This window comes from Microchirus variegatus, assembly GCF_963457635.1.
Source record: "Microchirus variegatus genome assembly, chromosome: 15".
In the NCBI taxonomy this organism is placed as follows: Eukaryota; Metazoa; Chordata; class Actinopteri; order Pleuronectiformes; family Soleidae; genus Microchirus; species Microchirus variegatus.
In genome coordinates this window covers 19302241-19327143 of record NC_139816.1, presented here as the reverse complement: position 1 = coordinate 19327143, position 24903 = coordinate 19302241, and the positions used below count along the sequence as shown (strand labels likewise).

At 41.1% G+C, this 24903-nt stretch overlaps 1 protein-coding gene across 3 annotated transcripts in view; it reads left to right on the top strand.

Moving 5' to 3' along the window:
- The window catches only part of ntng1a (netrin g1a), a gene marked incomplete at both ends in the record, with an annotated part of 97491 nt that extends 84144 nt beyond the window's left edge, over window positions 1–13347 (top strand). The window contains 5 exons of one of the 3 annotated variants that reach the window (XM_083901639.1): window positions 250–294; window positions 1683–1742; window positions 3319–3486; window positions 5318–5452; window positions 13088–13347. In XM_083901639.1, the coding sequence (XP_083757765.1) occupies window positions 250–294; window positions 1683–1742; window positions 3319–3486; window positions 5318–5452; window positions 13088–13347 (668 nt within the window). The remainder of the gene's footprint in view (window positions 1–249; window positions 295–1682; window positions 1743–3318; window positions 3487–5317; window positions 5453–13087) is intronic. The other 2 variants (XM_083901640.1, XM_083901641.1) reach the window with 2 other exon arrangements.
- Between the last annotated feature and the right edge of the window lie 11556 nt (window positions 13348–24903).

Genomic DNA, 24903 nt, shown 5'->3' with positions numbered 1-24903 from the left:
CCAATGTCCTTTTACTGGGTCTTTGGATGCATTTCTCTTTGCTCATCCATGTCAGCCCTGCCCCCATCGTATTTGATGTGTCCTGATTTTACGATTTTAGCCATGCTGGACATGTCCATGTCTCCAGTTGTGTGTCCACTACCACGTAGTGTCCCCCCCACCCCCCACACACACCCCTCTAGACTATCTGTAAAAATGCATTACAAACGTGCACGTGAATAACTCCTGGTTTCTCTCAATTGCACGCAGTTCGGCCGAATGTGTCATCCCTAGGTGTCGCTAACCGAAAAGAAGGTAGGCATCCAAGATCATGCAACAACTTTTTTTTTTTTTTCACAGATTCACTTTAACCTCGTTGTGTTTTTATAGAAAGAAATAAAATTACTCTTTGGGAGTGAAGAGTATTTATGGATAGCATTTTCCCCCTTCCAGTCTTGGCTGTTGTCTTGTTCTGTCTCGCTCATGATAAAGGGTCGTGGCTCCCTCGTTGGAGGCCTGTGTGGACAAACTCACTTACTGGAGTTTGATTTTGTATAAAGACTTTCATACCGACCGTGGCGACTCACTTGTACGTCGGGGGGAGGCGTCAACTGTAAGCCTTCTCGTTCCCTTTGAATAAAGCACCGTCGGGCTTTGCCAAACTGCATTATGGATCCTTTGTTACAATTTGCTCGTATTGCGTGCATAAGAAGTCGAGAAAACTTTCCAATCAAAGTCAATCAAATCAGCTCTGCAGATACCAACAGGCGCTAGACAATCAAATAAATTTGATGTGTTTAGATCAAACACCACACATTCCACATGGAGCTCTAGGACAAAACATTTTTCTATCAGACCCATCAATGGCCTACACAGCGGAAATCACATCACTTTAGCAACATTAGCAACTGTAGATAGTCAGACATGACTGATACTAATCGTCAGCCCGTCCACTATTGAGCATTAACACAAAGCATACATGTAAGTCAGCCGTCAGTGCATCATGAAGCAAACCTGGACAGGTTCCACCGTGGTTTTATACAGGGTGATTTCAGGTTAGCTTAATATGCCTTGTGGATGGGATGTGCAGCCACCTTGAAAACACCTAGCACCAAACCACTTGGCTCCGCATTTCCATGACTGCAGCCAAGCACACATGCAAGCTTATGTCGCCCAGTACCATGGCAGAAGCTGAGCCTATTATTTCATTTTTCGCCATTGTTTGTTTTATGAGCGGAAAAGAAATGGAGGGATTGATGTGGTCACAGAGAGCCAGCTTCCAGACCCACTCTCCCGTGCCCTGATTTATAGGGTGAAAATCCTTGGCTTGCGTCCACCAAAGTGTAGTGTAGCCTTTCAGGAGACAGATTCTGTCTAGGAAAAACACACGCAGAGGCTTTCGAATTATCCAAATCACTTGTTAATGAAATGAGGCATAAAAGAGAAGCCATAATATTTGAATTGTTTGTCACTGAAGGCATGTGTAACAGATGCTGCGACACGCAGCCAACTTCACTTGGCAATGTCACTCCTTATTTCCCAGTGCCATCATTCATCATTATTGCGTATGTTTTTTTTTTTTTTACAGTTATATTCATTACACATGAGGCTCAGTATTATTAATTCTCTAACATTACATATTTTGTGTTTGATCGAAATATTTATTTTGTTTTTTTTTCGTTGATGTTGTCGTTTGCTTCTAGTAGCACCTCAAGTTGCATTGTCCACTGCCCCTTCTGTCTACGTTGCAAACAGCAAGCGAGGTAGGAGCTCTGGAATTCAATGTCCACCCAAGATGACATCCCCCCCCCTCCCCCCAAAACCTTCCCACTTATGAACTGGTGTTTTATGTTTATTTGTAAGCCCCTAACCCCATAGCACAAACCTGATGCACGTGCATTCTGCATCCATATCTCAGCTCAATGCTGGACCAGTGGTTTTCCCTTTAGATGGCCTGATGCAGATCCGTTCACCTATGGAAATGTTTCTAAATACTACAAAAGTCCCTCTGAATCATATCTTTTTCAGTGCAAATAAAGTGGGTGTTTGAGCCCATGACTATTTTTGGGAGTGTATTTCCAAGACTCAAGACTTTTTCTTCCCCGTGTGTGCATGATTTATGACCATAGCCTATTTCTGGAAAGCAGAGATTATTTGTCCTGTGAGAGTGAGGTATTTATTGTAGCCAGCTAACACTTAGACAAGACTCTCTGCTTCAGGTGAAAGGTAGAGTGGACTAGGTGGCAGACGTACTGCTCCTTCGTTTCCAAGCCTTGTTGGGCTGTTAGTAGCCAGACCTGACCTCAATACAGATCCTTAATAACCACAATCCCTTGGACGAAGCCCCATCTATTCTGGATCTGTGAGTGGGCTTTGTGTCCAAGCGGCTGCCAGTGAGGCTTAAGGGTCACATCTGTCTGCACCGTGTCACATGGTGTCAGTGGTCAGTCAGCATGGCAGACTGATCCTCACTTGGAGAGAGCTGAGCTGGGGCGACCCCCTCCCCTATCCCCCTATGCTGCACCCCTGAGGGCAGGGCTGTCAGTGACTATCATAGTCTGCAGTGTGAGGTTTTCAACTCCATATTTCTAACTGAGAATGACATAACACTGTACAGCAGGCAATGACACACTCTCCCAACTGCAGCTCACCTCGCACCACAGTTGCCTTTCTGACCCAAGGAAGCAGGGTTGCAACAAGCATTCAAAACAACTACAAAGCGACTTTAAACGTGTTTGTTTGACGAGTTATGGGTTTGCCAGACTTAAAATTCACCGGGCATTTCATTCCATGGGTTTGTGACATGAAGAGGCATTCAGAGTGTCATCTCATCCTCTCTCTCTTATCACGTCAAACCAGATAAACCACATTTACGATCTCAATTACACGGCAAAAAGCAGGATTTCCTCACACACTGTGTGATTTCCTGAGTTGAAAACACATTTCATTCATGGTTTGACCTGTCGTATGCTGTGTGGTGTTCCTGATGTGACCATGTATCTGTGCCACCATCTCAAGAGTCTTCCTCGCCTTGTCGTTGTGGTGTGTTTGTAGTGATGTGATCGCTCCGAGCCCTATACTAACACGCTGCTTTTTGATGTGATGTCTTCTTCTAACTCTGGCTGTGTCCATGCCAGACGGATCATGAAACAGTCCTCCCGCTCATCCCCTCCCCATCATCTCCTGCCCCACAAGGCAGTCACCATGTTAAACCTTGCATGCCATGGCGCCTCGCTCAAGTTCTTGCTAACCCCACCGTCGTAGCACTTCCAGCAACAGTTTCTACATTCCCTACCGCGTCTCTCTTTCTCTCCTTCACACTGCCTCTCTCTTTGCAAGACTGCGAATGCTTTGGCCACTCCAACCGATGCAGCTACATCGAGCTGCTAAACACCGTCATTTGCGTGAGCTGTAAGCACAACACTAGGGGCCAGCACTGCCAACTGTGCAAGCTGGGCTACTACCGCAATGCCTCGGCAGAACTGGACGATGAAAATGTGTGCATAGGTTAGTCCCCTACTTGCCCCCTCTCACTGCCACCCTGCTTTCACACACTTTCCTTCACCTCACCTCCTGTCTATCCCCCCACCACTTCATCATCTGTGCACCCTCCATCTCTTTCAGTGGTCTCCACATCTTCCTCCGATGGTGTCACTCATTAACCTCCCTGTCAGGATTGAGGAATGTTTTATGGAGGACATTAGGGAACTCAGCTTAAGTCAGACGCACAACAACTGAAGACTTGTGATATTCAGGTCATTCAGGTTTGGTATTAAAATCTGCAGACTGAATTTAGAGTTAATGCTGTACTACAAAGCTGCCGTACTTCCTTTCTGGAGTATGTACACAAACGGAAACACCGACTATGAAAAGTTTTTGCATAAAGAGTGGAACCTCTTCAACACAAATTAACTAAATAACCCAAAACAACTTAAGCAAAGTAACCCCTAAAGACATAACTTTGTTAAATCCATAGCAAAACTTAAAAGAGGTAGCAGAAGAGACCAGCTATTTCTTTATGCTTCTCTTCTTTAGATTAATATAACGCAAAATGTTTATTACAATTACATTTTAATTTGTTTGTTTTTTTGGCAGGGTTTTTTGTCTATGGCCTCTATGCTTTCATTTTGCATTTGTTTACATTTCCTTACAAATGTGAGGAAATAGCATTTCACATAAATCATCAGGCCTAAGTTTGGTTCCCCATATGACTCCATAGCTGGCATGTGGAGTCTGAGCACTCAGTGCCATGTGCATTTGTGAGTCCTTGGGGGTGATGGAAGGGCGTCTGACAGGCAACAAGAGTTCTGAGGGAAATGTCGCAGAGAAGTCACACCGCCAGTCCAAGGTGCCACACAAGTGCATATGTCATATATGTGAAGTGGCCTCAGGAGTAGCAGCTGAAACCTATCACAAGGCGTTAAGAGTCACTGAGGCACAAACTCGTGCCAAGCTCGGTGTCACCCTTCCTCTCTGTCACTGAACCACAACTCCCCCCCCCCCCCCCACCCCCTTTGTCACTTGCCGTCACCTCGCTCCTCTTCCCTGACCCCTGGGTGCCACTCGGGTGCAGCCACGTGCAGCCAGAGCGACCACAGACGGTGCAGTGTGATGGTCAGGGACTGTCAAAATAGGTGTCACTTTGACTGCAGAGTGCTCCAGTGGCTGTGGAAGGCTGAAAGGTCAGCTCAGTGTAGGTAGTCCGAAACATGACAGGTAGTTGTATAGTTGTTTGTTTTTTTAGAAAAGGTTTTCCAAAGAAATAAACAGGAACTTCTGTTGATGGTAAAAAGGCATTTTAAGGTTAGGTCAGTTAAAAATGAGGGAGAATAAAACCAACAATGCCCATTTCAATGTACTTACGCTCTCATTCCTCACATTCACATCGCTTCATTGACCGTCATCCGTCCAACATATGCTCGTCACATCCCCTCTGTTCTTGCCATCCTCTTCGGTCTCTCTCTGAATGAATGAATCAGATTTAAGAAAAGCATGTGCAGATTAGCTCATTATGTCCATCATAATTCAAAGCTACGGATAATGCTTTGCATATTTGCATCATTGCACGATGTTTATCTATGTAACAGTTAAGTAAACAATGTATATGCTGTAATGATTATAATGTGTCCATGCATCTAAAGTCAACTCCATTCTTTCCTCATTCTGTCTCCATAACAGTTGAAATGGTAGCATTTTACCCCCCCCCCCCCCCCCCCTCTCTTAAAGATAACAAAGCGCTTTGGTGAGCTTCTTGTTGAGTTTGAGGACTGCGGTCCACGCTGTGAAAATGAGGAAGTCACGTTTCCAGCCTGTGTGTATGTGTGTCTTGTTTTTCCAGAGTGTAATTGTAATCCCTTTGGCTCAGTCAGTGATCGGTGTAATGGCACAGGATTTTGTATATGTAAGGAGGGCACTACAGGGCACAAGTGTCAGCAGTGTCTACCCGGCTATTTGTGGGACGATGGCTGCAAATGTAAGTAGAACCACAACCCTCCCTGTGCAGCTCCTGCCTGTGTCTCTCTGCTCTCCCTCTCATGTTCTTTTCTCTCTGTGTGATTCCTAAGCTCCACCTGGAAAATGACTGCCTAGCTGCCTTCCTTCACACATAACAGACTTACCCCCCAAAACATGCAATAACCCAGTTTACTAAGCCATTTTATCACTAACCTGAACATGCTTTATTATCACCAATATCAGCTGCTGCCCTTTTACAGAAAAGAGAAAAACAAAGGCCTGATGGGATGCATGCTGCTCAGTAACTGAGTTATTCCGCTATGTCGCACATCAGCAACACAACAGCTGAGTCAATATTGACCGCTGGACAGGCCGCTTGTGATCTGTTTGAGTTGCTCCCCCTTTGCTAGTCCACACCAGGACAATGTCATTCAACATGAACATTGTTTGAAGGGGAGTGCAGGTCATTTTGACTTCCAGTCCATTTATTATTGCACTCTGTATATTTCCCTCTGGTCACTGTGCAGTGCATGCCTCTTCGTCTAGTCTCCCCCCCCTTCAAATGTCACCAATTTTTCATTGTTTCCTTCAACGTCAAACGTACAGGAGGTAGACAAAAGTGCACACCTCATGACAAGGTGTTTACTTCCCTCTGACAAGTTGGAAAAATAACCCCCCCTTTGAACTTTAAATCCACCACGGGAAATTCTGCTTATACTCTGTATTTTATAACTAATGCATGGACAGTTTAGGTACAAATCTTTAAGCTTTCTTGGATTTCACTCACTTGTCTTGCATTGGTACGATAAAGCACCGCTGAAATTATGGCCAGCAACAGCTCATAATTGCTGCAAATTGACATTTGACCCACCGAGACCCACCTTTTGCGACCATGTTATTAACTGCGATTATGCTTATAGAGCTCTTGCACTGAGTGGTGACACCTATGTGCCTGTTTCCTGTAGCTCAACATTAATCTCTGTCCCGGCTAACACAGGTGTCCTGAATAAAGCTGCTTAATGCGGGCAAGAAAAGGGTTTAATGCTGTTGGAACCATGTCTGGTGGAGGCCTGTAGGGTGTAAGAACCGAGTAAAATTATCACAAAGAACTTGTTTTTATTTTTATAGCACATTTTTAAACAGAGTCAGTGTAATTTAAGAGTTTCTTATAAGCGTCCATCCTATTATTCACTGTAAATGTAAAAGCTCACATCTAATGAGTCTCAGGATGCGAACAGTTTACTTTCCTATAAATGAATACTTTTAATTTCTCTCTGTCATGTTTCCTTGACAGAATAAATAATGTTTCATGCACAGTCACTGTGATTGTGAGAAATCATCAGCCTACTTGTCTCTCTAGTCTGTGTGCGGCAATGGAAAGATAATATAACTCCTACAGTTACTCTCATAAAATGAAATTACTCCAGTAAAGGTCAAAGTTGTCGCAGTTAATTGAGAGACAAAACTGCAATAGATTATTTCAGTGTATCACAATCAAGGCAGTTGACTCAGATAATCACAGTTTTAGCCTAAATGTGTTCTTCTCAAACTTAATCTGCTGTTTATACACCTTCCATGCCAGACTGCTTCCAGACCACAGCCACCAGTGACACTGGGTCTGTGGCCAACTGGACTATAGTTCATCTAGATTAAACCACACATCGACACATTTCAGTCAGTGCATGCAAAATGTGCAGATAACAGAAGTGTAAGCCAAAAAAAGACTTGAGTAAAAACTAAAATGAAACACGGAAAAGTGTCAGGGTCCATGCAGAGATCACTACATGTGCCTGTGTTTTTATTGGAGCTTGTTTTTGCCTCATGTTCTGGTTCAACATCTTGAGATGTATGACTAAAATGAAGTGTAAATGTGTACCTTCTAAGGTTAATCGTTTTTATTTATTTATCACATTTAATTGAAGTATTTTAAGGATAAGGATAACAATATGGATGTTACATTGTCTGAGCATTTTTGGTATGAGCAAGGTTTTATTCTTAACATTTAAAGCATTTTTCATCTGTCACTCATTTCTGAATTCCTATCTTAAATTCTTTATCATTTTTGTAATGGTCAGGGATAGTTCAACGACCATAAAATACTTAGTAGAAGAAAAAAAGAAGAGAAACCACTCGGCCATGGGATCAGTGAACGCTCTTTCCTTCTTCAAATCTACAGCAAATGTATTGTGATTACTGAAAACTTAAATGGTTTACTCACTTGATGCTCCTGTTGTGGCAGTTATGATTAAAATTAAAAATTAGTCTTAATAGACTTTAAAGGGCTGGTTGTTTTGAGAATATATGCATCTTTATATAAACCAGTCAATATGTTGTTGAGCAGTTTATTTACATTTTATAGGTTTTGATGTCAATTAGAGAAAAAATGTGTTGTGTGTGCTGCTTTTTGCACCTGAAACTGCGCAAAATGATCACTTCAATTCATTGTAAGATGAATAATACGTTATTTCCTGAAAGAGTTCCTGAAAGAGATGGTTGTTTACTGAAGGGTACAAATATATGCATCCGTTGCTGTGAAGGCATAGGTTTGCATGGCTCACATCCCATGTCACCTTATCACAAATGAGCTTTTGGACAAACTGCGAATTAGCAGATGAACGGTCGACAGCTTTGAAAACAACAAAGGCAGTACACTGATTACGTTTAAACCAGGCAAAAGAAAAATATTTGTTCTCGTGGGGCTGATTCAACAGATGGGAAGTCAAACGCAGCCCGACAGAATATTATGGATCAGTAGTTTCCATGTGTCAGAGCAGTCTGAAGCAGTTATTGAGTGAAGTTGTGTTGAAGTCGACGTCTGCTGCCTCAGACTGTTTCTCCACCTGAGAGGTTTCAGTGAAAACGCAGCACCTGAAAACACCCTCCGTGGGATAAATATGTAGATGTGATTCTCTCTCTCTTCTCTTGCTGTGCTCACTTTGCTTAATCTGCTTTTGTTTCAGTTTTGCATGTTTGACTACATTTCCCAGAGCGCCTTTCAGCAACTCCCACCTGAGGAGGTTCTCTGCACTGTACATGTGTAGAGCGAGAGTGAGAAAGTGAAGAAGAAGTCTAGTGTTGCGTCATATCTGGTTCTGGTGCACTGGATGTGACAGTTTACATGTTTTCCACTCTGCTGAGGCTGCGTCGGAGAGATGAGTTTGCTCTCCTCTGCTGTGGATTTCTCTGAAAAGTCAGTTTTTTTTTTCCGCTGGAATTTGAAAAATAACCTACAAATTGTTTACTTTGCACTCACACCTTAGGCTTAAAAGAGGAGGAAAAAAAACACAATGTTTTCCCTGAAAGATTGTCCCGCTGAGTTGCTCAACACCCGGAGAAGTTTGCAAACTTTGCAGTCTTGCCCTCGCCTTGCTTCCCCGCTGCTGCTGCTGCAGCGCTCATCCTCTATGCATGGACGAGACTCGATCTGCATGCAGACTGAAGAATGCAATTAAAACTCAGATCTCTTGTCAAACACATCACATCCCAGACAGGCACACCTAGTTCGTTTGGTCCTCTCTCTCTAAATATTATCACTCATATCAAAAGCAAACGCGACACATTTTGTCATTTACTTCCTGTGCGAGCTGCTGTTTACATGTGGAGAGAAGGTGATAAAGGTAAAGGTTCAGAGCTCTCAGCGTAATCATTTTTACTCCAACTAACTTTTTCAACAGTCCAAACTCCCTCCCGCCCCCCCACCTTGCACAATATCATTACCCATAATGCCCCGTGCCGTTATTGCTATGAAATGACTCTTTCAAAATGCAACAGCATCTTGAATCTCTGTCTCAGTGTGGTATTTGTCTTATTTCAACCTAAAGAGAGTCGGAAGAAAATAATTGATATGTCTTTGTAGTTAGAGGATATAAGTCATCCAAATGTTACTGTATTTGGCCTCAGCCTCCTTTCTGGAACACAGTGATCCAGTTCTAAATTGAGGCTGAGGAGGGCATCCGTGATGCTAAAGGTAGTGATCCCTCACACCTATCGTTAGCCAACGGTGTCGCCCTCCAAGTGAAACACCGTTCTGACTCCTGAGCCCGGTGGAAAACAAGCAGATCACTCTCTGCGTCACTTTGTCTGTAATCTGAGTGGCAGTGGAAGGCTTTGTTATCTAAATCTGGTCACATCTGGTGACAACATCTGTCCTGGGAGATGCAATCACAAGTGGACAACTCTATATCAGTTCCTTCATAGTTGGCTTATATTAGAGGAAATAAAATCTATATAAATGATTATAATCTAAAGAATCCTTTTGTTTAGTTGAGTACAGAGGAGTATTTTGAGTATTTGAAATGTTACAGTTACATTGCAGTATAGTAATGACCTGGTTATGTATTACCAAGCCATTACCTGGATTTACTTTGGAAATAACACAGTATTACTTAGAGGTAAAAGGTTTAACCCTTAGAGCTCACGCGACACAGATCCATGCAGCAGGTGCACCCTTGGTAAATTACCATGGGAATATTGGAATAATACACAACTCCTTATATGGACATCCTGGTGGTGTGTATCTTTCGGTCATATCTTCAGGCTTTACAAAAAACATTTGTCTTGTTGAGTCAAAGTTATGATTCATTTTATAACACATGTTTAAAAATATAAAGATATAGAGATAATTGTGCAGAAAATAGTCCAAAAATACAAAATTTTAAATATATATATATATTTTTCTTAGATTATAGAATAGGTTGTGCTGAAAAAAATCTATATATCACTCTAAATTGCACATTCTTATATGTCTTGACAGAGTAATGGAAAAGAGCAGCAGCTGCATGTGTTCTAAGGGTTAATCAACATTGGCCTTATTTCATGGAATTGGGATTTAGTTTTTATACAAAATACTTTCTCTGAATACAACAGAGTATTGGGGCCAAAAAAAAAAGTTTAATCTTTTGAGAATAAAGTCATAATATTACCAGAATAAAGTCATTATTAAACAAAGAAAGACAACCAGCTGCAACCTGCGGCAAGATGGTTGTTTGGCCCTAGTACTCCGTCGTAATATGAATGCATTTCAACATTAAATGTAGATTGGAGAGACCATAAGTGTTTTGTAGTCAAGCAATGGTTCTATTGTATTATAAGTATAATTTAGCAGATTGAGGGAAAAAAAGAAAATTGGCAAGTTTTATGGGCCAAAAAAAATAATAATTTGCATCAATTACTGGCCATTGGCTGCCCTGATTTATTAAAAAAAAAACACATCTGTCAACCTCTAATATTACTGTAATATTATCTCCTTATTATAAATGATTCCCATACTATTGTTTTCTCTGCTGTAATGTAACGTGTTACTGCACATTTTGTATGATTTTCAAAGTGTTGATCACACGCTCCTTGTGTGAACAACACAGCAGTCACACTGGATATGAACACATCCAGTGTGGATCGAGCCTTAGAGCCGTCCATGTGTGATGCGGTCACCAGGTGTAAACAACTGTCCTTCTACTGCATCTCTGTATATCCCTCTGATTATGTCATTTTTTTAACACAAACAATTATGTAAACCACTTTAAAATGTGTGGAATGAAGTGACTGCTCGTTAAAGGAGTCTCTTAAGGCCTTTACAAAGGCACTTGATTGATTTTCACCATCGTCTTGGAGGATGTGTGTGCCTTATCCGACTTTCCCCAGAATGAAGCGGTTGTGGTTTTGTTTATTGAGTTGTTACTGGAGTTTGGAGACTTGGTTATGACATTGATACGTCAGCTGGATGGTGGAAAATAATTGACAAAGTTACAGTTTTTTAGGGGAGTGGGGGGAGGGTTTTGTGGCTGACAGCACAACTTTACTGAGCCAAACAGCAGCCTCTGTTTCTCCAACTAAACAGACGAAGCACAAATAGGAATCGCAGAGTCAATGTTTCTTAACGAGCCTCCCATCAAAGCCCCATTTGGCTACTCCTGGGGGACAGCGTGCATCCAATTCTGAGTATTAGGAGAGCGGCTCGGTATTTGTTGTTGTGATATTTATGTCCCATAGAGTTCATAGATTGCTCACCACATTGTTTTCCACTCCCATAAAGGACTGAAATGGGCAGAAGTGGCCTCTGTGTTTATCACTGTTTATTTGTCTCTGCTGGTTATTAGTTTGTGCTGCACTGCTTTGTTTGCCTCCAGCTTGCTTGACAGCTTGCCTCCACTGGGAAAAGAGTGGTCTCAGTGTCCCAGCTCTAAATATACAGCGATTTACACCTGGCGTTCAGTTTATCTCAAGTCACTGCTGTTTGTGGGGGAAAGCTGCTCAGGCTTTGACTGAAGAAACTATAGATTACGCTCTTGTAAAATAGAAAATTTAATAAGGTTTGTGTGAGAGAAATGGACATTATTAAATGATCATTGGATTTTGATGATTGCCAGGTATTTATAAAGACTTTTGTTATTGTATATAGACTGCTACACTCTTAGAAATAAGGGTTCCAAAAGGGTCCTTCTACAAGGTCTGAGGTTCTACCTGGAACCCTTTCCTAAACAAAGAGTTTTTCAAGGGTTCTTGGTAACACTAATGGTTCGAATAAGAATAAGAATAAGATTTTGATCCAGAGAACCCTTTAAAACCCCTTTCTGAATAGAGGGTTTTAAAAGGGTTCTTGGTGGAACCCTCCAAAAGGGTTCTAGGTTCTACCTGGAGCCAAAAAGGGTTCTCCTATGAGGACAAGCCGAAGAACCTTATATGGTTCTACTTCTAGCACTTTTATTTCTAAGAGTGTTGTGAGTTGTTATTTTATTTTATTTTATTTTATTTTATTTTATTTTATTTTATTTTATTTTATTTTATTTTATTTTATTTTATTTTATTTTATTTTATTTTATTTTATTTTATTTTATTTTATTTTATTTTATTTTAGTTTATTTTAGTTTATTTTATTTTATTTTACATTATATTATATTATATTATATTATATTATATTATATTATATGGTCCTGGGCAGGTGTATTGGAGCAGGAAAACACCTAAAACTTGCAGGACAGTGGCTCCCCGAGACCAGGAGTGAGAAACCCTTATTGAACAGTTTATTGGAATCAGGAGAGGTTGAAGGAATAGTTTGTCTTTTTTTAGGAATTAGATGAGAGTGAGATGTTCCGATGGTTACCCCTCTTACATCTGATGCTGGGGCTGAAGGATAAAGACAAACGCAAGTCAAGAAGTCACTGATTAACCATCTTTTCATGTGTCTTGTGCCTATTTATTGTGCTTCTTTGTTTGTTTGTTTTTCCCTAAAGTAAATGGAGCAAATGTAGTGTATGTGATAATATGTGAGCACTGAGGCGATGGAACATTTGATGGGTGATTTTTTTTCTACTGTTTTTTTCTATCTTTATGCCACTAAATGTACAGGTGTGAGAGTGTTATCTGTCTGAACATCACACGTTCAGGAATAAAGTGAAAGAACAGATGTTGAACTAGTCCTTTAGGCATTTGAGGGATAATAAAATGCGGTGGCACTTTACTTGAAGAAATCCTCTGAGTTTTCAGTGATGAGATTCAGTGCTTGTGACAGTTCCCAGTCTCCCCACAGTGACTGTTTTTAGCTGAAAGTGTAATTAAATGCTTTTGATGCACTTCAAGTAAAGTGTTACTAAAATAACTCTCTTGCATATTTGTCGCTCACCCCTCTCTCCTGTCTTTACATTGCTCCCCGCCGCAGCCCGGGTGTGTGACAACGAGCTCCTGCGCTGCCAAAATGGCGGGGCGTGCGTCAACAACGTCCGCTGCACCTGTCCCTCGGACTACACGGGCGTGCTGTGCGAGAGGGCCCGCTGTGAAAATGAGCTGGGCGGCTGCAGGGGCCCCGATTCGGGCCAGGCCTCCTTGATGCCCCCGTCGTTCCTCAGGCTGCTGCTGATGCTGCTGCTGCTGAGCTCGGTGCTGCTGAGAGAGGCTTCGTGCTGGCCCGCCGTGCTCTAAAGGGACCCATGACCTGGTGGGAGTGATACAATCGCAACCCCCCCGCCCCCCCCCTCCACCTCGACCCGCCCATCCCCCCCACGTTCGGATAATCAACAACCCATTAAACAAAGAACAACCATGTGCTTTCTGGACTGTACTGAGCTTCTCCGCCCGCCAGACTCAGTGGAGTCTCGCACTGATGAAAAGGGAATGTGCCAGACAAGTGAACACTTTTCATTTAATTTCAAAGATAATAATATAGAAAGGAACAAACATATACTTTTAAAAATGATATTATAAAAAAAAAAATATATATATATATATAAAGGGAAACTGAGCAAAGAACAGTAAGCCACCCCCTCCCTTCTCCCTCCCCTCCCCTCTAAGCCATACCAGGTACTTGAGCTCCTTCCAGTTTGAGAAGGGGATAACTGAGATGACAGACTTGTTCACTTACTCTCTTATTGCCACGGCAACAACAGCTGCGACCAATCAGCTTCCGCACAAGCCGACTGTGGCCGCCCGATCCCCTCCGGGATGCTTCTGTGAGTTAAATGTTGGCTGGACTGACGCCGGAAAAAAACAAATCTCAGAGAAACTGTCCCTGCAGAACGGCGAAGGCCGGGCTTCCGAAGCGCGACCGTGACACTCGAGCACACCGACAAAACGAAAAGAGCAGAAAACACAGGAACGCGTTCTTTGCTGTCAGTGCATTGTGGATAGAAGGAAAACTGTGCTGACTGCCACTTTGTGACACACACACACACACACAAAAAAAAAAAAAAAACGCTTGCTCTCACTTCCTGTGTCTCCTTCGATCTCTATGTCATCCTCCCTCCTGTTCATCCCGTTCCCCGCCGCCCCACGCTGAGTCCCTCGCCATGCTGCCACTGACCTGTGCTTTCGTGAACGTTGCTCTGTAAGCCCTCGTTGGTTGAAAGATTCTTTTGTCCGATGTTAGTGATGCACATGTGTAAGAAGCCTCCTCTCCTGCCCCCCGTCCTTTCCTCTCCAAAAAAAGATTCTCCAAGAAAAAGGTGTCTGGTTCTTTTTCGTTCGACCTTAGAGCCGCCGCACCTCCCCGCCATCATGGTCGGAGGTTTTCACCTGAGCACAAGAGAGGTGCGCAGAAAACCATCAGTGTATTTGCAAGTTCTTTTCTCCACCGAGCAAACAAAAAAAAAAGAGTCATGTAGTCCTTTTGTATCTTTGCCGAACTGTGATTGAAAAAAGGCAACCTTTAATGTATCTATAAAGAAGTCCACATGCAGAAGCAATCCTTAACGCTCTTCTTTTCATTTCTTTTTCACCTTCTTTACCTATTTTATTTCTTTTTTCTTACTTTTTTTTTTAGTTGTGCAGTTGATTTTCCTTTGTATTGGCAACGTGCTGGCATCAAAGAATATCAGTTTACATATACAGTATAAATAAAGTGTAATAAAATCCCACCAAAGGACATTATAAATGTTTTGTTCTTGCTCTAACACGACAGAATTTAAGTGAATAAAAGTTTAAAAATGAAACCGTGTGAATCATGTGTGGATCACAGGTAGGTATTGTGTACATCACTGATGTCTCATACCCACAGTTGTTTGTGTTAATAATTTCATTTATATATTTTTATTTAAATAAAAAAATACAACATTTATCATTTTCTATTTTCTCAGAGGAAACGCAGTGACCACGTACACAAAGTCTCATCATCATCTTTCTTTTAGAAAATGATTTTCAGATGAATTGGTGAACTTGGATCATCATATTATAGCAGAGCTGCACCAAAGTGAAAATGTTTATAAAAGTGTTTGCTGTTTTTTTTCCTGTACGCAGTTTCAGGCGTTAAAGATTCACAAAGAGAATTAAAGCAATCTTGTTTGTGACTGTAAAGCTGAGGAGTGACTGTGGTGATTCATATTGTCCTGATAAATAAAGCTCTCCGCAGAGATATCGATCACTGCGTTAAAACTCCATTCGCAGACTGAGACGCTCCTGTTTCCCTTTTGCTTTTCCTAAACTGTGGAGATGAAAGGAAACTGATTAGAAATGTTAGCGATGACAAACAGCATTATCATATCGGGGTTTTAATGCGCTGCGTCGTCGTGATGCTAAAACGCTGACACACGAGCTAAACTAATATGTGATCAGTGGAACCAAAGCCCTCCTCCTCCTTCTGACAAGGCCTCGCTGACAAAAATTGATGGCATAAAAGTCTTGTGGTGGTATTTCCGTGCTATTTATCTTGAATTCAATCTGGTGAAGATTTGTTTCAGTGTCGTGCATTGTCGGAGGCACTGAATTAAATATTTACAACTATCGATGTCTCCCAGAGAGCCCGTGTTCAAAGTTTATATAGTGGTTCTTGTCAGACACTTGACAGTTCATCCATAACCTGAAATATTCAGGCCCAACTTCGGCTCAACAGACTCCATCCTTCTGTTTTTCAAAGTTTGTCTCAGACGAGGGGGGAAAAAGAAGTTATAGCATCAACAGATTCAGCTGGCAGAATGAATTTAGACTATGCCTAAACTACTCTTTTTCTCCTACTGTGTTATCTCCTCATTAGGAGGCCGACGATAAACAGTGGAATAGACCTTTTAAGAGCTGTCGTTTTCCTCAAATTGGCTCCGTCAGTCCCAAGTTTTGTATACGTTCATTTTTTTTCTTTTCCTCTGTCATTTTTTCGGGGGGGGAAGGGAACAAATCCAAAAGGACAAGAATGAAAACAGATTTCTGCTTCCTCGCCAGCTGTTTCTTCCATGCCAAAGAAATGATTCAGAGATTCATGCTCTTGCTTGTGTCTGATGCACAGCCACCACATCGCATCCAAATTTCACTGTCAGTGAAACTAAGACTTCAGTTTGCTGGGACAAATAATAAAAGACTATATATATATACTGTATATATATATATATACATGTGTTTCTATGATATGTTTGATTTAGTTGTTCGTATGGAGACACAATATTTAATTCCATTGCACTAGCGCTAATATAACACCGTAATTACGCGACAGTTCGTGCTATCGGAAAAAGTCCGACAGTTTCTGAAAGCTGAGCAGTTGCACGTCAAAGCCAACATGTGGTTATTACGGTCATTTCACTCGCGCTGTTGCAGGAAGCTGGCAAATCATACAAAAAGTCACACAAATGATACTCTAAATATGTTGTACACTGTTCAAATTGCAAATTTAACACTCAAAATCGGGGGTTCATGTACAACTACAGTGTTTCTCGATCCTGTCCATCAGGGACCACTGTCCTGCATGTTTTAGATGTTGCCCTGCTCTTACACACACTCGTCGTCGTCTAGCTCTGCAGAAGCCTGGTAACGATCCATTCATTTGAATCAGGTGTATTGGAGCAGGGACACATCTAAACTATGCAGGGCTGTACAACTATAGTAAGACCTTTTGTTTTTCTTCATTTTAAATGGTCAATACACTATGTTAACATTAGTATTACTTCACTAATTTAAATTAGTATTAAATATGGAAATAACTGCAGATATTCTGGAAAAACACATGTTAAGCCTTGGGTGTTAAAGGGTTAAAGCAGGATGCGTGTGGCAACGTACGGAGAACACAAAGTAAAACCGAACTCTGTTTTTCTCCCCCTCGAACACTCGTGTGCAACCTGATAAATTCAGTCAAAGTCACTTGTTTGTCAAGGTCTCCGACAGTGGCACTAATTTTAACCATGTGCTCTGCCCAGGTGTCAACACACCATGCTGCGTGGAGAATTAAAATAGTGTTGATGTCGTTCGGGGAGAGGACTTCATCCTAGATACCTCACCTCCAGCGGCTGTCGGTTGACCTATGAAGCAACACAGCTACTGGATTATCTCCTCCCTGTAATTTGTGCTTTGTGTGTGTGTGTGTGTGCATGTGCGTGCATGTTTAATTGTTTGTTTTTTTTATTGCCGCCTTGTATTAAAAAAAATAGACTTGATTTTGCGAGGACGATTAATGTGTCTCCAATGCCGTAGCAAGAAATCTTACTAATATAACAACGGACAGTGTCACTCACTGGCCACCGTAGCTTTAGGGCACAGCTTTTTCTTTGTCTGTCAAATTTAAAGGTCAGACATTCCAAAAATATATATACTATGTTTGATGTTTTTTTAATCTCTCTGAGTTCTGAGCTGCAGTGAATCCTGGGTAATTCTTTATTTATTAATTCATTGATCCACTTTAGCTTTTTATTATCATATTATATTATATTATATTATCTTATATCATATTATATTATATTTTATTGTATTATATTATATTATAGTATATTATATTATATTGTTTTATATTATATTATATTATATTGGAATTTTGGAGTCACACTTATGCTTCAACTCTTTAACTGATATTGATATCTGATATTTCTTAATCTCTTTTGCCACTTTTCAAAAATAATTGTACCTTAATATCATTGAATGTGACTTAAATACATAATTGTCATAATTGTATGAAAATGATTCATGAAATTACATTTGAATGTTGTTGTTTTCTCTTGTTATTTGGCTTCTCAAGGGGCTGGTGATGAATGAGGTTCACGCTGCATTTTGTGCGATTGAAAATTAAATAATCTGATTATATAGGATGAAATACGTGGAGGGGAAAAGTGGAAACAAGCCTGATCAGGCTTACATTAGATCGGGTAGAGAGGTATTGACCTTGCACCAGCACCCTTATTCCCGCTATGGTTGTGATGTGTTTGTTTGTGTGATGATCAATGCACTTATTGAACCACACACAGCATTTATTGATCACTGTTTCTTTTTCCTACAGTGGGTGCTGAGTGGTCGGTGCTTCCCACCCCCTCCCTCCCCAGCGCTCAGTTCTTCCTGCACAGAAACCAGACGTACGGTGTTTGTCCATTATTGAGGATACTGAAGCTGCTGCACAGCCAGAAACCCACAGAGTTTGACTGTAACAGTTTGATTTCCACATGCTGTTTTCTCCCCCTTTACAAATAGTTCTGTTGAGAAGGAAAAAAAAAAAAAACTGGCCACCACATCTTTCATTTTAAATCACACCGGCTTTACGGGTAATCTCAGTGCTTGGGTAACCAATGAATACTTTTAAGGTTCCATTTTTCAAAGGTTCAGATTCCTTTGGAGACCAGGACACCTGAGAGTTTCCATGGGAATGTTACCAAGGTAATATGCCTTCTTGCTGGTGATTAAGTGTTACACATCGCAGATTTTCAAATCCCCCGAACATATTGCTGTTGTATCCTTTTTTAAGGGGGAAATGTCAGTCAGCTCCTGCACTTTCAAACACACAAGGAACTGGGTGATATTTGATATATTTGTGATGGCATGATTGCTGGCGAAACCTTCACACGAATATTCTTGTTAAAAGTTACATTGCATGACTTTTGGTGTTTTTTGTTGTTGTTGCTGTTATTAGTCTGCCATTGTTTGGTCTTTGTGAACAGAAACGATGTAAACATTATTAGTGTTTCATTAGAAAATGGCCTTTGTCAAGCAATACTATCAGACCTGAGTGAGGGAGCATTTGTTAGTATTGTTGTGTGGAAATTCTCTGCTGCTGATGAACAATGAAATAGAAACTTCTGCCGGATTTTATTTTCTTTGCAAAGAAGAGGTCAATCCACACACCAGTGGTTTAAGATGAAGAGAGACCCAGAGCATAGTCAGACCTAAACATTTATACCTGGGGAACATCCCTTTCAGATCTCTTGTTCTGGGAAGGGGTCTGCCCCTCCAGGCTGTGCTTTCACACCCCTTTGTCTATGGCAGGTATCGGGGCCGACACCCCACAGAGGTATCCTGCTGATGTTGTAGTTAGGCGCAAGTTGAGACTAGACATCCTAATTTGAATACACAAAAGGACCTGGTATCTTATGTAAGGAAAGGGGTGTTGGGTCTTGGTCTCCCATAAAAGAACAATTTCTGTGTTGTGTTTACAGTCATCCTCCAACCTCGTGCCAGGCATTTGGCTTAACTACTACAATGTTGCTGTGTGCAGCATGCACAGCACACTACTGTACTGTGTATGTAATATAATGTGGAGCTGATATTTAATCAGCATAAGAATCTTGGTTAGAGGTGATTGGGGTACTCACTGACCTCTGATCAGTGGAAAAAATGCCAAGATTGCTTCTGATATGATAGATATCAGAGGAGATTGGGATTGGGAGATGTCCCTAATCAGTATTGTGTGAATTTAAGGACTATTCAGACAGGATTAGGTTACATGGTGGAATAATGTCATCTGTAATATTAATGGCCTATTCCTAATGTCGTGAAAATGGAACATGGAAATGTTGTATTTGGTGTTGCTTTTGGCAGAATGGTAGTATGAGACCATGGTGCATAACCACACCATTTGGGAAGAGCGTATTTGTTATTATTATAAGCAATCAGAAGTCCCATGCCTCTGACAAGTGCTTTCAACCCTCTTGTGGTTTGAAATGGTGTTCATCGCATGCGGAAAACAGCTCAGATTTACCACAGACTTGACTGACCACCTAGTGTGAAGCTGAAGGCTTCTTCAAGCGCCTCCATTCTTGGAAACTAATTGGAAACTGGATATGACCGAATATTTACGCACATACAGTATTTACTGCTGGTCTCTTTGCACTCTGGATGAGACTAAAGTCAATGAGCGGCTCTGGTAATAATCACTTTACCCCATCTCTCCATGTAAAACTAATTCCATCAAAATAGGGCTTTAGACCATTGTTTCACAACCCTGGTCCTGGGGACCCACTGCCCTGCATGTGGTAGAAATATAATGTCCCAACACACCAACACACCTGATTCAAATTTTGTTGTTATCAGACTGTGGAGCTCGATGACAACCTGACCGTTTGAATCAGGTGTGCTGGAGCAGGACGACATCTGAAGGCCCTGGGATACTTCTGTACGCATAAGCTGCAAGTTGCACTTGTGCCTCAAGGTCTTGTAGTATCCCACTTGACCATCAGGTCGCGGTACAAGTCTGAACACAGGGAATAGGACGCATTCCTTCCTAAGAATAAGAGTCTGGTTCGAGCGGCACACAGCTGCTCGGATTGTGAAACACTGCTTTTAGATATTACATCTTTAAGGTTTGGATGTTTAGATGTTCGGATGTTGTCTCCCATGTGTTGTTTCTCTTGCTGGAAAACAAGGTTATGACAAATAATCTGTATGCAGGACCATATGTAGACAAAACAAACACACAAAACAACTCAAATATTTATCTTGTGATTCACATAATGTTGGTACAGTCTGTTTACTCTGTGCTGGGACACATCATACAGCACATGGGAGACAAAGGGAAGGAGAAGTGAGACTTGAGGGGGTGACATCTTGTCGAAGTGAAGATACTGTGCTGTGGTTCAGCATTAAGCCACCGGGAATGGAACTTTACCCAATCTTACTTTTTCTCACCTCCTTTAAAAACACTTGACATTTGTGATGATTTTCCAGTTTGTGTGCTGAGAAAATGTTCAAGTGAAATCCCGGCGTGGTTGAAAGATGTCAAATGCAGCTCTGATGGGAGGAGAGTGAGGAGAGACGAGGGAACATCGTCAGCCGCCATCACATGGACAGAAGTCGACGATGACAACCTTCTCCTGATCCACTGACTCGTGCACCTGAAACTGGAAACCACAGCCACGTGTAACTGGTAATCCCGTGAATGGAGTTACCGTACGACCGAGGAATAATCACATTCATGAGACCGACGCTGCCTGAGCTGTCTGAAAAGCCTCGGTAATGTTATAGCTACACACATACAAAGTGGAAAGGACAACAAACCATGACTTTGGTTAAATCAAATAAATATTAATGAAGACTGGAGCATTTGATATTATGATAAATCCTCGCTGTGTCGTCTCTGGAGACGTGACAAATAAATATAGGCTGTCTTCATGGACTGATCCTCATACGGGTCGATCAATCTTCCCTGTTGAATTTGTTATACAATAACAGACACCACAATTTGTGCGATCATACAGAGAGATATGATACGTCTTGACTGTTCCCATTTCCTGCACAGTTGTTTTTAAATGATACTCCGCGATTCAACTATAAACTTGTTTCTGATATCGGGATATGATTTAAAACATATTCAGGATGTGAATCTGAAACGTAAAACCAGGACACGAATGTCTTCAACAGCTCTGTATTTCAATCAATCAACCAGTCAGACTTTTATTTATATTTATAGTACTCCAAATGATTCACAGGGTAAAACAGAATACACACACACCCCTGAATGTGAATTTAAATGTACAACAAATGTAAAAGTAGAAGAAAATAAAGAGGAGATGAAGTTGGAAATGAGGAACCAAAACCATAGAAGATCAGACGTTGGAAAATAAATATATGAACCAACAAAAGGGTGTATTGATGAAGGAAAATGGACACAAAAATTACATGGAATTTTAATTAAATTGATGTAATAACAAAGTAAAACTAAAAGCAGCCACTACAGTTTTAAGCATAGTGGAGGGGGGAAGAAATACAATATTTAAAATGATCAAATAAATAAGTACATATATATGTATATGTATGTATATCTGAGAAAATAAATGTCCAATTTGATCATTAAAACTTTTTTACAAGTGGATTAAGAGACAAAACAAGACTGAGAACTCTATATATTTTCATCAGAATTCCTGTTAATTAGAGCCAGTATCTGCAGGTTGATTGGATATTTTCCGGTGGAACGTGAGGTCACGACGATCGGCAAACATGATCAGTAAAGGTGCTCATTGTCACACCTGAAAATGTGCAACAAGAGAATGAGGACGACATTAGTCAGGCACACGTGAAACCTGCCGCACTAATCAGGCAAAGGTGGAAACACCTGAGTGGGAGGAGTCTTTAAATAGGCACATTTTACAGTGTCACAGTGAGAGTGTGTTCTGATATCAGCGGGAAGTTTAAAGTTTTGTGGAGTGGAAAAGGCAAGTCAATCTCACTTGACACTTCACCCAGGCCTCGTGTGAAGGTTGAAAATAAAATAAGTAATATTACTGCATGCAGAAGTGGTGGCATTTGATGTAACAGTCTTTGTTTTCTTTTGCAAGTGTAGCTCTCACTTGCAAAAGAGATTCTAATATCAATGTGATTTCCTAGTAAAATAAAGATTAACCCTATGGTGCATAGCGGTCACTACAGTGGACAGCTACTAAAAAGTAACTTTCTCTTTCATACATTGGTTTCTGTGGTGGAAATGCATATCAGCTCTAGAGTGCTCTCTGCTGCCATAGTCCATTGAAGTCAATGCAGTGGTCAGTCGGTGTAATTGCAAGTAAATTTCACCTGAATCCAAGATGTGATTGTCATTGTTTTTCTTATTCAGGCCTAAACATTGCGCCTATACAGTGTTGAAATTTCCCAAAAATTGTTTTTCAAAGCATAGAACGAAACAAGGGTTTGTATATTTACAATAGAACACAAGTTAATTCATTTTACAGTAAGTTCACAATGTTTTATGTTGAATGCTTAGGCATATGTAGTCCACTGGATTGGACATGTCTGTAATGAATGAAAAAATCACATTTTTGAAAAATTGAAAAGTTAAAAAAATGTTTTCATGTCCTGAGAAGAACAAAAACACTTCAGAAAAAAATGTATGCATCAGAGGGTTAATTGAATAAAATGCGTGTGTCGAACAGCATGAGCAACCACACGGGTCACAAACAGGGTCACATAAAATCACAAAGCCAGAGGGGGAAATAATGTGTGAAAGGCAGTTTGTTTTCTATTTTGAGTCGGGCTTTTTTCCTGCTTTGATCACATACCTGTGTCCAAAGTAAACATTTACGCCTGAAATCACTGATCAGTAACCTGCTAATTGACTGAAACTAACACGAGCCAACGAGTCATCTGTCACATCACTGTCACTCGGGGTGGCTTTCTGTTGGTGCAACAGGTTTATTCATTCGCACAAAGGCAATCGCACGAGTGTTGTTGTCTGTGTTGCACTAACAGGACCAGAGACAGCTGTCTCATTATGAATAAATTCAGTACCATGCCCATGGCAAAACACCTGCTGTGCCAAAGCAGTTTCAGACACATGAGGCTCACAACGTTAGCTTTTGTGAACCACAAAGAGGTAAGAAAACAGCTCAGGCTGTTGAATTACAAATTAAAAGTCAGTCACCGAGGCAAACTTGTCAGTCAGTCATCGTAATAATTTCATATGTAGGGCACAGTTTGCAAAAAAATAATCCCCAATTTTATTATTGTTTTTTTTATTATATTATAGGGAAATGAGGCCAAACTTGGCAGATCCTGATGTTTTTATTTGAAGTTTCTTTGACTGTAAAAAGCACACGGTGATGGTTAGAGAATTAGCATCACTGCAGGATTGTTCACCATCAAAGAGACAGGCTAATTCCTGCAATCTTTTGATGTTGTCAGCAGGTACACACCACGTAATGGTGAATGAGAGTGAGAGGACGGTGGCCTGAGGCAGAGAACGAGTGTCATGCTGCCTGCTAACTACAAATAAGGGCCAAGATGGTCATCTGTGCCATCATTAGCTAACATTCCGCTATATTTTCTTTTAATTTGGGAAACAAAACAGATTGTTTGCTGTTATGAAAACTTTTTCTTTTCACTCCTGGCATCCCTGGAGCATTGATAAAGATGGAGAAAATCAGCCGTATTATGGTCCAGCTCTGCTAATAGGAATATTTCTGCAAGCGCTTTGGCAACAAATCAAACAGAAAAACCTTAATTGGAAGGTGAAGAGACAAATGTGGCTAAAAGTTCCTTGGACTGGCAACCGGGCCTCTGGGTAATCTCGCGGGGGTTTGAACAACACGTTGCGCTGGTTGGCAGCTCCATCTGCAGATTCAACCAGGGAGAGTAAATGAAGTTTTCTTCTCACCTACAGGAATTAAAAGTGCCCTCTAGCAAACCACATTCAATCTGCTTCAGTACATCTGTGTTAATGTTGATTTACACAGTGAATGTGGGGTGATGCTGAAAACAAGCAGGATACTCACTGCCAGGCATGGTTCCAAAGTAAAAGGAGAAACTTGTCTCAGAGACACTGTGCAGGAACTATTTCCACCAGAGTGACGTCATATTTGAACTTACTCAAACCAATAGTTAAAAATACTAGTAATGAGAGGATACATATGACCTTTTTGTTTCCTAAAACTCTTCTTATCCTGCCTGCTTTGTTCGGTTGGCACTGATGAGCAAATGCAGTTGGTAACCTAGTTTGTTGCCTAGGAAGAGCTTCATTAGGGAGCAAAGGAAAATACCATTTTTGCTTTCATGTATCCCCAAGGATACAAACAGGTGTGTGAGCGAAAAATAATTATGCATGGCATGTTTGCACAGCTTTGCTTGGGTGTGACTTAAGTGCTTATGATATAAATATACCTGAGCCTTTGCTCGGATGACAGTTATAAAGCAGAGTGAAGGTTAAGGATGATATAAATTCTGGTCGGACCTGACGAAACTTAACTTGCCATTTTGACCAGACCACGTCTCACAAGGTCCTCATTATTACATGGATCGGTCCCACTCATGAATACAGTTTGAAGCTGTTGGAATACCAAATGTGCGCCAAGTGTTACTGACTGGAATGAGACGGACAGAACT